Below are 15,131 nucleotides of genomic sequence, written 5' to 3' on the forward strand. Positions count from 1 at the left end.
TTTTCTACACAGTCAATTTTATTTGTCTGTTCTCATTTCTCAGGAATCAACTTGTTTCTGTAAATGAAGTTACAAGACTAGAATAGTTAATCAAGAACAGAAAGTAGAATTTCTCCAGAACACACAGGTGCTAACTTTACAAGCATTTAGGACTTAAAGGGTGAAGTTTGACAAAATAATCAACCATGTTATGTCCTGCGTGTGAAGGGATATGTCCATACGTTTTAACAAAGTTTCCATCTTCCACAACCTGAGTTCTGGCCTACAGTACCTCCCAAATGCTTTCCATCTTGGATATTGCCATGCTGTAGAAAAAATATATTTCTATTAGTGGAGACAGGGTTTGTTTGTGCATGAACATTAACAAGTACAAAAATTCAGCAGATAATTTTATAGTATTTTCTCTTAACTACAACAGAAAGTGCAACACTAAAAAGGCATCTCCTGCCCACTTAAAACTTCTTATACCTTTACAAAGCTAACTCTGAATGTACACATTACATCCTAGAACACACAAATAAGTTTGAAAGTGTCGTGGCAGAAGTATGGAAAGCATGCTTACAGCTTTTTGTAAGCAAAAAGACACATAGCAAACACCAGTGAAAAGTGATTATGTCTGGAATAAACATAAATTCAAGATGTCTGAATCTTCACTACTTGGTTGAAAACAAAATCCCATGACATTTGTTGATTCTGTAACTTTATTTGCATTTAAAGACTGGCTGCTAAGCTTCTTATCTGAAGAACCACCACAAACAATCAGGAGTTGCTAGCTCTGTTAGAATGAGTCTATTGGGTCCAATGGAGACTTGTTTAAATTGCTGACTGAGCCAGATTGACTTTTGTAGGAAGTGGTCCTGCTTCTTCATGTTCCTCAGTCTTGCATCTAACCACAACAAGTGCAGAGGATGGATATCTGTTCAGGTTTTGTTCATTCATGTATTCCAAATCTCCATAGATGCTCAGCTTCTGAAATATTTAAACAATTTACTTTAAGACAAAGACTCTCCATAGTGTGAATAAAATGCATTTCATTATGCAGCTACATTCCTGGCTCTGATGGCTGCAGCCCTTCAACCCAAGTTAACCCAGGCTTTCTGTAACATCCCAAGTTCATGGCTAGGACTAGACTGGAGTGCAAAAGAGATGCACTAAATCTGCCAGAACAACAGTAGATGCAGTGCTTGCGTAACAGCCCCTTCGGTTTGAAAATACTGTAAGCCTTGCTTATTTCAGAAGTGCAGGACTCTCCAGGCACTAAGAGAACGCCAGTTCCCCTCCGATCAGACCCTCTGTGCTCACCAATAAATATATTGCCACTTATGTTCTCACTACAGATCATCTGGGATTAAATCCATATTGGGTGCCATATATACCATCCAACACTCAGCATAGCTTTATTCCCAGAGAAATTACAAGCAGCCTCCATTTAGTTCAGAGTAATCTGAAGGCTGTTGAGAGGAGACTGCTACAAACCAAAAGACACCGTACCTGGGCTGCATGAGTAAGATTCAGAGCACCTACCAGCCACGGGAATGGTCGAGAATTGCTCAGCTGTAAAATCATCATTTAAATAACAAAACTGGTTTGCTAACCGCATCCACAAACTAAAAAACTCTTTCTAGTTGAACCTCCCCAAATGTTTCTTAGTCTCTAGACTGCTGTAAGATAAATAATATGAATACATTAAAAATATTATGTTATAAAGTAGCAGTACCTCAGATGGAACATACTGCTCTACAGCTGTAGCTACAGTTGCGCAACAAATCCAGAGCAGCACCAACACTGACAGTACAAGTGTAGTGGTTAAAATCCAACTGGAATTTCTGAAATGAAAAGAACATTACTAGGTTTCTTATACTGAATACAAGACAATGGTCCCTCTAGAAAGTTTGGCTCAATTTTGACTGCATTTCCTGCTGTTTCATTAGTCTCTAGTTCTTCCAGTTACATAGCCCACCTCAGACTCCTGGGTACTGTAATGCCTGTTTAGCATCTGACTTGAAAGCTGGATTCTGTTCATTGGACCCTAGCATCCTCCCATTCACAGTTCTAAAAACAGATTTTTCTGTTACATATTTGGGGTGCAATTCACTGGCCCCTCATGCGTAAACTTTTAAGGAGAAAGTAATCAGAGCAAAGGAAAGCAGAACCAATACACTGATCTCTAGCAAAGCTTAATAAAGATATACCAGATATTTTCATCCAGGAAATGAGACATAACAGTGTCTTTCATATCAAGACAATCCCAAAACAAAATACAAACCAAATGCTTTTCCCCCAAAGGTATCCAGAGCTAAAGAAGAGGCAAAGCATAGTATTGATTAAACAGTTCACAGAACACAGTCACACAAAAGGTAGGAATTTATCAATACAATGTTCACTTGAAACGGAAAGAAGAATGCAAGTTGGCAGAACAGCCTGGAAGTAACCTGGGGCTAGCACGCAAAAGCAGCAAAATCGTCAGATACACAATTTAACCGCTACACACCCTGAACCTAACAGCCTTTTGGGATGTTGCAACAGCGGCCCCATACACACAGAGGAAAGGCCATTCTCCTCCCTACTAGGTACAGACATTCTACAATATACATACATGGAAAGACACTTGAAAAAGCTGTCATTAGCTCGTTCTTCAAAAAGTCCTCGGTATGCCTGCGAACTTCCTGGACGTAGGTCTGCTGAAATACAACAGCAGATACAGTGGTCAGGGAAGCCATAAAAAACCAGGACCCAAACGCCACACAGTTTGTCTATACAGCGAGCATAAAAGGAAGCTTTTAAACGGCCCTAGCTTGCATGTTTCTATTTCCAGCAGAGCTTGGTTTCTACCACAGACTTTGCTAAGTGTATATAGTGCAGTCTACACAGCAAACAATTATATTTCAGCTTTCTAAAAATTTTCTTTCATGTGCCACCTGCAACCTCTCCCCCTGCTCCCCTCATGACAGGGAACATTTGCATTTGCTCTTCCAAAGCACAAAGAACAACTTACAGGCTGTTTTACTCAGCGACAAGGATCCTCTTGTATCTCCAGTTTCCTGATCAAGCTGTGGAACATACTGTACTTCTGGCTTTGACTAAAACAAAATAAGGAGTTATGAGATCCTGCTAGCAAGCTTCCACTGATCTTGATAATTTACAATTTCAGAACTAAGGTGGAAATTAACCTTAAGATGTGCACCATTCACCTAAGTTTTGTTTTCCCACCCCCACCTCCCCACTGGCCCTACAAGCAGTGAAATACTAGCAAAAACTAAACACTCTGGTAGTGCTTTATAGTCTTTTCTGTGACTGGAAGGAGCAGAGTTAAACATTTAGCAGCCAGGACACCTTAATCTCAATGAAAAAGGCAAGCACCTGGAATATGACAATTTTGCCATCATCTGCTTGAAGGTAGAAAGTCCATGAGGATGTTATGAAGCTCTGAGCTGAATCCATCATGTCACTCCAGAATGACCTCACCAGTGTCAGAGGAAAGAGGAGATGAATTCTTGGCATCAGGGACATTAACTGCAAGCACAACATTAACTGGTTTTCCATTTGCTTTTATATGAAAAAGCCAGAAGTCATGTTCTCGCTCACTCCTCACCCCACGTCTAGATTTCAGTCCTGAGGAAGATTTATTTTCCATTTGAAGAGATGTAAAGAAGAGAAGACACACTGAACAGAAAACAAGTAGGTGGTATTTGAAAAACATGTCATCTACTTACTTGCTCTTGCCTTAACTCAGCAAATGGCAACTGGTTCTGGCATCCAAGATGGCAAGCATATTGTTCATCAGATTGGGAGTATGCTTCAGTACAGGCTGCAAGGAAGAAGTTCCCCAAATGAGAAGATAAATTCTGCATTTTAGTTAAGAAAACATTTTCAGTATAAGTTGGATCAGAAACAAAAGCAGCAGTTCAAGACTGAAAATCCCATTTGCAGGGAAAGATATGGCAATCACTCCAAGGGTAGCATTTGCTCTCAAGTCTAATGAAGGTTAGGGAATCAGAACTTAGCCAAACAAGGTAGTTAAAATTTGAACACAATCACAGCAACTGATCGGAAATGTTACCCTGGCCACACTCAGGGATGCAAGTTTTCATTGATCCTCCTGCTGCTACTATGTTTTTTCCTCTATATATCATGTAAAACATTAGGGTTTACCTCAGAGAACAGAGATGGAATCCTAAAAAGAACTGAGGGACCATCAGTCCACTAAATCCCTTTGAGGTAACAACAGAAGTCAGGGTATCACAGGAAAATCAAAGGTGCATTTTCCTGCTAGTGCAATGAGTACAGAAACTGCATTGAAAGTAGCATAGAATAATTTTTAATGAAAACTGAAGCCAACTGTTTTAAAGATAGCTTCTACTAATTGTTGACTAGAGATCATAAAGACCAAGAAATCTAAATGATTCAGAGAGAATAATTGTGATTATTCTGCCAACTGGAGAAATCAGGCAGACAATGCATGGGCATAGCTTTTCCCCAAAACTCTAAAGCTTAGGTGGACAATGTTGCAGTTCTACCTGAACTAAAGAATCAAACCAAGCAACAACACAGAGGAGCAGCTCTCCCAGTCTTCTGCAGGAACAAATGGACCATCATATAGACTAGGAAGCTGGCAGAAAGCACGGCAACAGCAGCTAAACATTTCAGCGTTCAGCTCATAGCACCTGAGCAGCAATTCCACGGTAAAACTGCCACTAAACTAGTATTTGTAGGCATAAAGAAGCATCAGAAGACAGAATTGAGCAGATCAGCCAAGACATATCTTGCCAAGCACAGAATACTTAGTCATGGCACCAACCAACAGATTATACGACATAAGCCAGCAAAAGACAACAGCCTCAGGAGGGAGAGTTAAACCAGAAAGTAAGCAACTGTTCAATTACCTCTACATGTGGTCTGTTCCTACATTACCCTTTTTTATGGCACTCTTTCATGTGTGGTTTGACAACTAGACTGACATGCTGTATCACAGCTATACACAGTGTATGACAGACTAGAGCATTAGCCCATTCCTAGAGTATTTGATGCAGTTTTGTGTCACATTAGCATCTTTGCATGTCAGGCTTTCTACTTCCCTATCTTCCATCAGCTCCCTGAGCTGGCCGCTACCCCTCTTGGTTTTATGGGCTACTGAGAGGATAAAAGCCTCCTTTGAGTGCTGGCTTGGTGTTTTATTGTATTGGAAATGCAGACTGAGAACTCCTACCTTTCCTGCTTTGGGTGGCTGTGTCCCACCTTATCTCTGAATATAAAACTGCGACTCAGCTGCCTCAATATTACTGGATGAAAGTGTGTCCAATTCCAAACACAGTATTAACTGGCTTACAGCACACCTATTTCATCTTCACTGTGAAATGTTTGTTCTAACACAGATATCTGAGAGAATTAGTCTCCCTCATACAGTATTTAATGGCCTATTTCAAACAAAACACATACCTCATTCCCAAGAGTTTAGCTGTAGGTAAACCTCATGATGTAGCCTAGACCAAAAGTTACGAGGCAGACAGCACATTAAGATCTATGTTCTTATTGCACCTGAACAATTCACTTTGACACACAAGTTTGTCAGGAATGGTAAATGAGACTGACTGTTGCATGGAATTACTAAAGAAAGTGTTAATTTGGCTGGATTTTTCCCCCCCAGCCATTCTGTGTTTTCTATGACAAACTGTTTATAGTAAAATGAGGTATTCCTAATTTATTTAGAGATTAATGATACAGAAGAAATTCAGGAAAATAGCAACACTAAGGATCAGGTAAAGAGAAACTTACAAAGAACAGACAACCTTTTTCCAAGATTTTTTTTTTTTAATATCCTGAATATAAACTTTGAACAAAACCAGAAAGCAACTGAAGTAATCCTACCAATTTAACAACACCCTTTTAGACATTCCTGCTCTTCCCTCTGTTATGCCTCAACGTTTCAGGATGTTGAAGGAGTACTGAAGTCTTACCAGAGTCGCATTCCTGTTTGGTTCGATTCAAATCAATGCCATCGTCCACAAACTGACAAATGGAAAACAGTCTGCAGCCTCGCTGGCACGCGTACAGCTCCTCTTCCTGGGAAGGCAAAAGAAAAGGCTTGCATCCCTCCATTCAAGAACAAATTGTCAGAATTTTTTTTTTTTTTTTGGAAGTGCTATAAAAAGCCACCCACCACAGCACCATCCTCCTTCCCTCCACTAGACCTAGAAGCCAGCTAAACATGACACTCTGGATGATCTGAAATAAAACCAAGCCACAGCTCTTTAACACTAACATACCTATCGATTCATTTCAAACACAGCTCTTCATTCTGTGGTGGGCCAAACCTGGAACTGCAAATTCCATTTTGTGATTCCAGTCCTACAACTCACAAGCAAAGCTGCGCTGCATTTTTTTTAAAAAAGAAGTGTTCGGTTTAAAAACAAGAGATATTGCTGTAAGAGATTTACTGATGTTTATTCTTAGAAAGAGCAGATAGTCTTTTATCTCAGAACTTAAAACAGTAGAGCTCAACAGAAGAGGAAAAAAAAGACTAATTTTGACAGTGTATTACAATGTATCTACCAGACTCTAATCAGAACATCAAAATAAGAGATTATCTTCTGCTGTACTATACCAGTACTCTCTTAACTGCCTACTTGCCAAACAAGTTCCACAAACACACATTTTTATTTATTGTATTGAACTGAAGGGGAAAAGTTCTTCCTCACTGCAGCTATTAAAAATATGCAAATATAGAAACCCTACACCCAGTATTTCTTCTGCCCACAATACCAAAGGGATGGATGTACACTTTCCACATATAGTGCTCTCCACATTGCAAAACTAAAGACAGCCTCTATTACATGGGCGCTCACACCCTACCGTGAGTCAGGCCCATCAAAGCCACTAACCACGGAACTACTCAAATGACTGCAGTCAGCTGCTGTACAGGTGGAAAACAGACCCTTAATTAATTTAACAAAAAGCAAACATACCACACCTTACTGTATGACCCATTGTAAATTAACCGGCCATTGTTTGACTCGGAGCACAAGTTCACATGCTTTAAAGGCACAAAAGCAGAAAACTGTGAATGTAAATGAAAACTTAACAACACTGACAAGGTGGCTAAGATAGTTACGCTGTTGCAGAAAACACGTTTTGTAATTTAATATCCAGACAGAATTAGCTTCAGCAGATGGAAGTCTCAATGAAGTTTATCTTACTTTCCAATGACAACTAAAACAAGTTCCTTCAATTCAACTGGTAGTTTTGTGACAAACAGAACAAAGACTAAACATGAAGGGAGAGAGAAGTGTATTATCTGACTCCAACAACATGCATCAAAGAATTCAAAAGTACAGTAAAAATCACAGAAATAGCAGCCTTCCTTAAACTTGAAAGAGTCCTATAAGAGAAACAAGAGCATTGTGTCAAAACAGCATGGAAATATATTAGGATAACATTTAGTCCTAATTTTTAAGGTTTAGCTCTTTCTCCTCGCTATCATCACATGCAGGCACCAAAACACGCCACAAGTACAGACGGAAGTTTACTTGTATGCCACACAACTCCCTGTTACTTCTCTCTGTGGGGATACCAGCAGCAGCTAGAGAGTCACAAAATCCGATTTAAGTTCCACATGAAAGCAGGCAGAGCCCTATTACCTACATCGTCACTGCTGCCACCTGCCTGCTGCCCTCACGTGAAGTCTCAAAGATTAGGTAAGAGCTCCCACCATTTAGTTCATCCTGCTACACAGCTGCAGCTAATGAAGTACAGTGCCAGGAACGAACCAGGGCAGATGAGATTTTTGGTACTAGATTTTCCAAATTCAAGCCAGTAACTCAAAGCCGTACAAAGCTTGAACCCACAGCAAACTCCAGAATAAGCAATTAGATTCCCATTAGACACCATTTTGGTATTTTGTCATGAAAAATCCATGCAAATAAATCAATACACAGGTTGAAGGTTCTGGCAAGCTACTCATTCATCATCATTTACATTTCATCCTTCAACATCTAAGTGCACATTGCCACCCTGACACAGGATTTCTGGCCTGTTGTGGACACGGCGCTGTTTTAATGCCCAAAAATATGGAACAGCCTAAGTCAAATTACAGCTGCCTCTTTAGAAACAGAAGGAAAAAAAGCAGCAAATCCCCCCAAATCCACAAAAGTACCCAGCGAGAACAAGGCTATACTTTGAAAGTGGCATTTCTATGGCAAGCCGCAGCCCAACCATCTATTTTTGAAAGGAAGTATCTATCTTTAGAGAAGCCACTGCATTCCCTGCTTGGAGGGGCCAAAAAACTAAGCCAGACGAAACAGACCATGGAAGAACCGACCTACCCGCACCTCAGCACTGCCAGCATCAGCTTCCTTCGTGCTTAGATCTACGCAAGGACAGGCCCAACACTGCCTGAGAAAACCTGCCCGGGGCCGTGCCTCGCAAAGGGCTGCTGCCCGAGGACACCCAGGCACGTCCTGCCACCCCTGGAGCGCAACGGGACGGAGCTGCGGCGGGAGAGCGGCAAGCGGCGGGCCAGGGAGGCGAAGGGGCGCGGGGCTGAGGCCGGCAGGGCCCGCCCGCCGCGGGGAGCCGTGAGGCAGGGCCCGCCCGTACCTTGGGGTAGGTGTGCAGGGAGTAGGTCAGCCGGCAGGCGCGGTGACACGACGCCGTGTTGCCCAGCACGGAGTCAAAAGCCTCGGACGAGGCGGCAGGCAAGGGCCCGGCCGCCCGAGCGCTGCCGCCGCCCGCCAGGAGCGCCAGGGCCAGAGGCAGGCAGAAGAGGCCGCCCTGCCGCGCCGCCATCTTCCCCCTCCGGCAGGCTGGCGCCGCGCCGCTCTCGCGAGATTAGCACCCGCTGCCCCGCCGCGCGGGGCCTGCTGGGAGCTGTAGTCCGTGCGGCGGGGAGGCCCCTGCCGTGCCGTAGGGCCTTCCCTGCGGCGGGAACTACCGGGCGGAAGGGGCGGGGCAGCGGCTTCCGGGAGGGCCGGCAGCGGGCACCGCCCCCGGGTGGCGGGGCAGGAGGATGGACCGATTCCTGGTGCGCAGGGCTCGCTGCCCGGAGAGCCCCCGCCGGGCCCGGCCGGCCCCCCGCACCTACCGGCAGGCCACCCTCGAGTCCCTTAAGGCAGGTCACCGGTACTGGGGGTGGGCAGGAGGGGTCGCCCGGCTCCCCCCGGCTTCCCGGGCCTGAGGGGAGGCCCTCACTCCGTGGGCGCCTGCCGCGGGGCCGCTGCCTTCGAGGGCAGAGGCGAGGCCTGGCCCCCCGCCAGGGCCGGGCCGCTGCCCCGCGGCTGCCTGCAGGGGTGGTGGAGCACCCCGCGGGGGCCAGGCCGGCCCTGAGGCGCCGCGGACGGGAGAAGGGGTGTCGGGAGGGGTGTCAGGCCTTCGCCGGGCTGCCCTCTGCCTCACAGGGAGCTGGGCAGCGGGGGGTGGCGGCAGGAGGAACGTTTTCTAAACCGCCTTGTGATTTACCAGTTCTTCACCGAAATCTCTGCAGTGGTGAGGTGGCACCGTCCCAGAGAGCGGCGGGGCGCAGTTAGAAAGGTGCAGAGGGATCTGTTGCATTGAAAGGCATTTCTGAAACCGACATGGGTTATAGTTCAGCTCTTTCCAGCCCGTTTGGTGTGGTGCGGGGTCAGGCTGGGCACACAGCGTTAGCACGGCCAGGTGACAGACACCACCAGCTTCAGTGTTGCCCACTGGCTCACTTTTCTCCCCAGCAAGGAGAGCCCTTCAGTTGGTTGCATGGTGGTGTCCTGCGCGAGACCTGCATAAGAGCCAAGCCCCTTTTCACCACCTGTTTGTAGAAACACAACAGGAAAATGTTTGCTGCACCAAAGAGCTTATTAATGTAAGGCAGAAAGCAAAAGAATGGTGCATAAAGCACCCTAGCTGTCTCACCGCTGCTGAATCTTTGTAAGATACCTCACATCTGAAATATGAGATTTGCACTGTTCGCAGTCTGTTCTGTCTAAGGTCTGTGGCAAAAATGGTGAAAAACACCACAGATGTCTAGTGTACTTGGAGTTTGCATTCATGTCCCCTAATGCTTTGTTTCTTTCCCTGCTGGCATTATTTTAAATTTAAAGCCAACCTGAGAAGGATTCAAATTCTGCCAGGCTGCTAAAGATCATTAGCTGCTTCCCTCTTAATCCTTTATTAAGAGACATTTATACAATGGACTCCTTAAAATGAAAACACTTGTGCTCTAACAGACATTTGCTGTTATGTGCCCTAAGTTTGGCAGACCAAGGTGAAGCATCTCACTTTGCTTTCTGGTTACTTCAGTCCTGACTTGCAGTAGGCTGCTAATCACAAGTAATTACCCATCATCCCAGGCTGTCATGTATTCTGTGCTCTGGTTCATGCCATGATCAATAATTCATGTGTTGATAACAGCCCCATTAGCTGAGATGAAGCCAGTGTCCTTATCTATAATAAGAATATTCTGCTTTCCTAATGGCTTTTCTCTTTTCCAGAGAGTTGTGGTTGTGGAAGACATAAAACGATGGAAGTCTATGCTTGAGCTTCCTGGGCAACCAAAAGAGAATCTGATTGAAGCTTTGGAGGAGCTGAAGAAGAAAATACCTTCCAAGGAAGTGTTACTTTCCACGAAAATAGGTACATCTTGTCTGATCTAGACTGTGGATATTATGCTGTCTTGTGTCTACTTGGCTTGTCAGTACAAAACAGACTAGCTTGCAAGCTTGTTAAGGAAGGAGTGTATCTGCCAATAAAAAGCTGTTGGTATCCAGCCTGTAGTTTTCAGAGCTTGTACTGAAAAAGTCAGTTATCCTCTTAATTCCTCCCAGACTGTCTGCTTATTACCAAATACTGCATCACTTCTGTGGTCAAATTTTTGAAGAGCTTTTCTTGGGCACCTGTGTGTCTTATTCCTTCTGCTGTTAGGGGTGTGGCAGAAGCGCTTTCTTGCCATCAGAGACATGGCTCATCTGTTTGACCTGGTTGAATTCTCTGAATATGCGAGAAATTCTCCTTAGGCTGGCCCAGAACTGCCAGCGGGCGGTTACACTGCATCCTTACACTGAGAAATCCATAGCAGATGGGCAGCTCCATGCAAATGACACAGCCTGATGCCTGGCGCTTTTCCATGGGTCTTGGGGGAGGGATAACGTGAGACCACATGGTCCCTGCCTTTCCTGTCTATGGAGAGCATCTTGGCATGAGAGACAGTCGTGCTGGCCTTTGTTTGCCATTTTAGAGAAGCTGGATCTCTATTCAAAGAGCCACCCTCTGCCATAGAAAAGGAGGCGCGATCAGCCCCTTTCCCCATACTTCTGAATTGTCATTTCATTTGCCGTGTTCAACTTACTCAGGCTTTTCCCGAGATTTTTCCCAGTGCCTGCCTGAATGGGGCTGGGCTGCAAGAACCACCGAAGCCTAACAGTGACATCTCCTGGCCAACAGCGCTAGTGGTCAGAGAGAAATACCCCGCTGGAAGGAGGTCTCTTTTGTCTCCAGTCAGAGGAAAGCCTGTTTTGCACTGGCAGGCCCTGTCGGTTTGAAAGATTCTGCCTGGAGTCACCGTGGTGTTTGTGTGTTAAAGTGCTGTAGCCATCACCAGCAACATCTGTGTCCTTAAAGGGGTTTCCAGTTTGAAAACAGCATTCTGTGTAGGGCAGCCTTGCAAGCTTTCAGCAGATTTGGCACCTGCGTATAAAATTAACGTAGCCCTGTATTACGTAAGCGTTGCTCCACACTTTGTGACTTGGGAATGTAATTCTCACATGTATAGGTCAACTCCTTGCTAATTGCTCTGGCAAAAATCACTGCAGAAGTGAAGGAGTGAGAACTTCAGGCTTAATTCCTAATAATTTTATATTTGTGTCAATGCTCTGGTTGTTTTGCTGATGCTGCTTGAATTAAAAATGTGTGTGGCTGCCTTAGCACTGATATGATTTGGCTGGTGTCCATTATATTTTGTCCACCTACCAAAATGAAGGAGCTGTTACTGTTTTCCAGGTCACACAGTGAATAAGATGCGCAAACATTCAGATCACGATGTGGCCAGCCTCGCCAAAGATATTTACACGGAGTGGCGAACTTTCATCAAAGACCATTCAAACAAGCCCTCAATAGAGGTCAGGAGTGATCCCAAGACCGAGGCTTTCAGAAAGAACGCACGGAAGCTGCTTTGTGAAGCCCTGGATCTAGAGGTAGTGTTCAGATCCATTTGTCTTTGGCTCAAAGAGTTACTTCTCATAGGAACAAGTTAAACAAACCTTTCTCAGCCATAGCTACTGCAAAGCTGGTCCTGCCTGCAGAGTGGGGGTAAGACCAGATGATCTGTTTCTTTTTTTATAGTGATTCACTGCACATCCCTATTTATAAATAGCTTTGTTTTCAAGGTAGATAATTTTTGTTGTTGTTGTTAACCAAGTAAACATGCTAATTGTAAATGAGATGTTACTCTCATTTACATAACCAGGAAACAGAGCAGTTGTGTATCTGCTGCAGTTGGGCTGTACAAGAGAAGGAGGAAGTTCATAGAGTATAAGTTTTTCCTACTGCTTAACAATTGTGAAGGCAACACTGGGACCTTTTGGTTGTTTCATATTTAAGTAATTAAATATTTGTAAATTTAAATCTATTGCAAAAACAGAGAGGCAAGGTTGACAGTATGTAAAGTGGTGATAAATACCAGATCCCTCAGGTATCTTTAAGTAAATGAACAGAGCTTTGCTGTAAGGCTTAATGACTAGTTTGCTTGGTCTACGAAATGCCATAATAATTATCCTTTTTAATTTAATCATTAATTATCCTTTAAATGGCAAGTCAAGTTGTAAGCACTCAAGAGTTTCAAAGCTATGGGTTTGCTAGCTATGAGAACAACCTCTCCAACTTCCAGTCCATCTGGACTGAGGCAGCACAAAAGGATGGTTTGCTGTAGGAATGCCTCAGAAAGGTGGGAGCTCGCCTTTGCTGGGCTGCTGGGTCAAGCCTAGTTCTTGGAAAGCACATCTATGCGTAGTGGTAAGGCTGGTAGTAAGCCTGAACCTATGGGACAGAAAGTCAGTGGTACCACCCTAGAAAGAGTGGTATCGGGTAAAGCAGAATTGCCTCTGAACAGGAGTCACCTAAAAGCACAGCCAGGAAAAATACCCTTCTAGCTTGCAGCTACCACCATATGTGCAAGTAGAGCCTACGGCAGCAGATGAACAGCAGATATAGGCAGGGGAGCCACAGGGGTCCAGCAAATGGGGAGCAGGGATACCTGGGAGGCTGGCAAAAAGGAGGAGGGAAGGTGGGGTTGAATGGATCCAAGGGGGTTTCCAGTGCTGCCCAGCAGAGCAGTAATTTAGTGATGGGTACCCAAAACAGAGTGGGCAAAGGACTTGAAGGAATACTACCCGCATGCTGGAGTCTCCTGCATACAAAGCATGGGAGATTCCCCACCACAGAAGGCAGAAGTGAAACGAAAACCATTTTTTGATGGGTGGGGGATTTTTTCCTAAGTTATGCTAAATTACAGGTTTTGGCACATGTTGAAGCAATAACTACATAATTAACATTTAGCAAATCCCTTTCTGCATTCTTAATTACACCTTCTTCTACACACAGAGAGCCCACATTTCCCTTTATAGCACCAGGCAGAGTTGCCAAGTGTTTGGCACGTCTTAGAGTTGCTGTTGGAATCAAGTTTAAAATAGTATCCAAGGTACCTTATATCAGCAAGATCAAAAGTGAAGCTTTATGGAGACAGTACAATGTACCTTGTAATTGCAGTTGAGCTTGATACCCAAAGGTAGTTGCAGATTAGTTTCCTGTTGTGATGGCAAAGTACTGCCACCCAGCTGGAGATGTGGATATGTTCCCTGCTACTGACTACGTTGCCTTGTTCCTTAATTGCTAGGGTGGAATTAAATTGCTCTTCCTGTTACACTTGTGATGGGAAGTAGATTTCCTTGAATCTAAGCTGATTAATGAAGAAACACTGAAAAGTGCCAAACTCCAATTTCAATCAGTTGGTCTCCTTATTAAATGTAAAGATCTAATTTTATACTTCGCTGTTTTCAGATTGATCACCCACTGGCTGAAAATATTGAGCGAGAAGCTTTTCATCTCTCTTCCCGTCTCATTAGCGCACCATATCGCAGAATGGTGCGAGCTCTTGTCTTCTCATTAAAGCACAAACCTGAAATCCGAGCAGAAGTCAAGGCTGGCACGCTCACTGTCCCTGCGTTTGTACAGAGCCATAAAAAGTGAAGCGTTGTGCTTGATCCTGAGTGAGAACTTCCTGTGCCTACATCTCTGTGGAACTGGGAGCCCTTTCTGTCGTGAGGGGAGTGCAGAAGTGCTGACAGTGTGACTCACTTGGCACCACTCTATGAACCGGGCTGCTGAAGACAAGAGGTACTAACGATGAAAGTGGTGCTGTAAATCTGACTTGGTAGAAATCCATGTGGGCTTGTTGCAAGAAAAGTTTCTTCTACTCTGCTGTATATTTTCCTGCTACAAAACCATCCGTGCTGATTCACCTGTTTTTCACTTCTGCCCGTTTGTCATACCTCAGTTTAGCTCCATCCATGATGTGGATCTTCAGGTGTAATCAGCTGAAAAACATAAAGGAACAGCTCTGTGCTGTGCTGGTAGGAAATACTGGGAATTCAGGGTAATTGGTCCATGGGAGGACATTCCTACTGGGTAACTGCAAACTCTAGCTAACCCTGAATCAGCACATCTGCTGCAGGTGGGCCCTGCCTGTGGCAAGAGCTAGCTGGTTTTGCCAAGCCCGGTGATTTCCCTTTGCTGCATTCCAGAGCTGGGTGCAAAATGGGTTCCAGTAACTTGCAATCTGTTATTCCATAGGCTCGGTCATCCTGGAGTTGTGGGCATTTTCTAAGTCCCTGGGGTGGGCATCAAAATGCCCTGGAGTATAGGTGCTATTTAATGCTTCTGCTGGTTAATGGGCTCAGACTTTCATACCTCACTCATGATTTAAACATGGTGCTTCTTCTTACTGTAACATGAAAAAAAACTTGAAATGAATTTTCTAAATCAGGTCATAAGGAAAATACTCCTTTTAAAGGCTTTTTTCCTCCAAAAGGAGCATGATTCAGAATGACTGTGTGAACAAATTTAAGCAACAAATTGTTTAAATTCCTTCTAGTTATTAAAACCTGGAAATCTCA

At 44.3% G+C, this 15,131-nt stretch overlaps 2 protein-coding genes across 3 annotated transcripts; one reads left to right on the forward strand and one right to left on the reverse strand.

Annotated features, from left to right (window-relative positions):
- On the reverse strand, positions 1–8,812 carry TMEM59 (transmembrane protein 59). 2 transcript variants are annotated; one of them, XM_040610798.1, is made up of 8 exons: positions 8,593–8,812; positions 5,955–6,060; positions 3,714–3,808; positions 3,361–3,513; positions 2,996–3,080; positions 2,597–2,678; positions 1,718–1,826; positions 1–969 (listed from the first exon to the last, which is right to left on the reverse strand). In XM_040610798.1, the coding sequence occupies exons 1-8, from the start codon at positions 8,779–8,781 to the stop codon at positions 814–816; spliced, it is 975 nt and encodes a 324-aa protein (XP_040466732.1). In that variant the 5' UTR covers positions 8,782–8,812; the 3' UTR covers positions 1–813. The 2 variants fall into 2 exon arrangements, with proteins under 2 accessions (XP_040466732.1, XP_040466731.1); XM_040610797.1 differs by having other exon boundaries at positions 2,597–2,681; positions 8,593–8,811.
- A 150-nt stretch (positions 8,813–8,962) lies between these two features.
- Positions 8,963–15,131, forward strand: TCEANC2 (transcription elongation factor A N-terminal and central domain containing 2). Its single transcript, XM_040610961.1, has 4 exons — positions 8,963–9,103; positions 10,458–10,599; positions 11,962–12,155; positions 14,017–15,131. Exons 1-4 carry the CDS (start codon positions 9,002–9,004, stop codon positions 14,203–14,205), a joined length of 627 nt encoding a protein of 208 aa, XP_040466895.1. The 5' UTR covers positions 8,963–9,001; the 3' UTR covers positions 14,206–15,131.

This window comes from Falco naumanni, chromosome 11 (assembly GCF_017639655.2).
Source record: "Falco naumanni isolate bFalNau1 chromosome 11, bFalNau1.pat, whole genome shotgun sequence".
Taxonomy (NCBI): Eukaryota; Metazoa; Chordata; class Aves; order Falconiformes; family Falconidae; genus Falco; species Falco naumanni.

What these genes read in the sequence shown, in the direction of transcription:
- TMEM59 (XM_040610797.1), bottom strand. Translation starts at nt 8,781, where the DNA reads ATGGCGGCGCGGCAGGGCGGCCTCTTCTGCCTGCCTCTGGCCCTGGCG. An exon ending in CCCTGCACACCTACCCCAAG is followed by an intron (nt 6,061 to 8,592) that starts GTACGGGCGGGC and finishes TTGCCTTCCCAG; the next exon opens with GAAGAGGAGCTGTACGCGTG. An exon ending in GCAAAATTGTCATATTCCAG is followed by an intron (nt 3,081 to 3,360) that starts GTGCTTGCCTTT and finishes ATTTTGTTTTAG; the next exon opens with TCAAAGCCAGAAGTACAGTA.
- TCEANC2 (XM_040610961.1), top strand. Translation starts at nt 9,002, where the DNA reads ATGGACCGATTCCTGGTGCGCAGGGCTCGCTGCCCGGAGAGCCCCCGC. An exon ending in CCACCCTCGAGTCCCTTAAG is followed by an intron (nt 9,104 to 10,457) that starts GCAGGTCACCGG and finishes TCTCTTTTCCAG; the next exon opens with AGAGTTGTGGTTGTGGAAGA. An exon ending in GTTACTTTCCACGAAAATAG is followed by an intron (nt 10,600 to 11,961) that starts GTACATCTTGTC and finishes ACTGTTTTCCAG; the next exon opens with GTCACACAGTGAATAAGATG.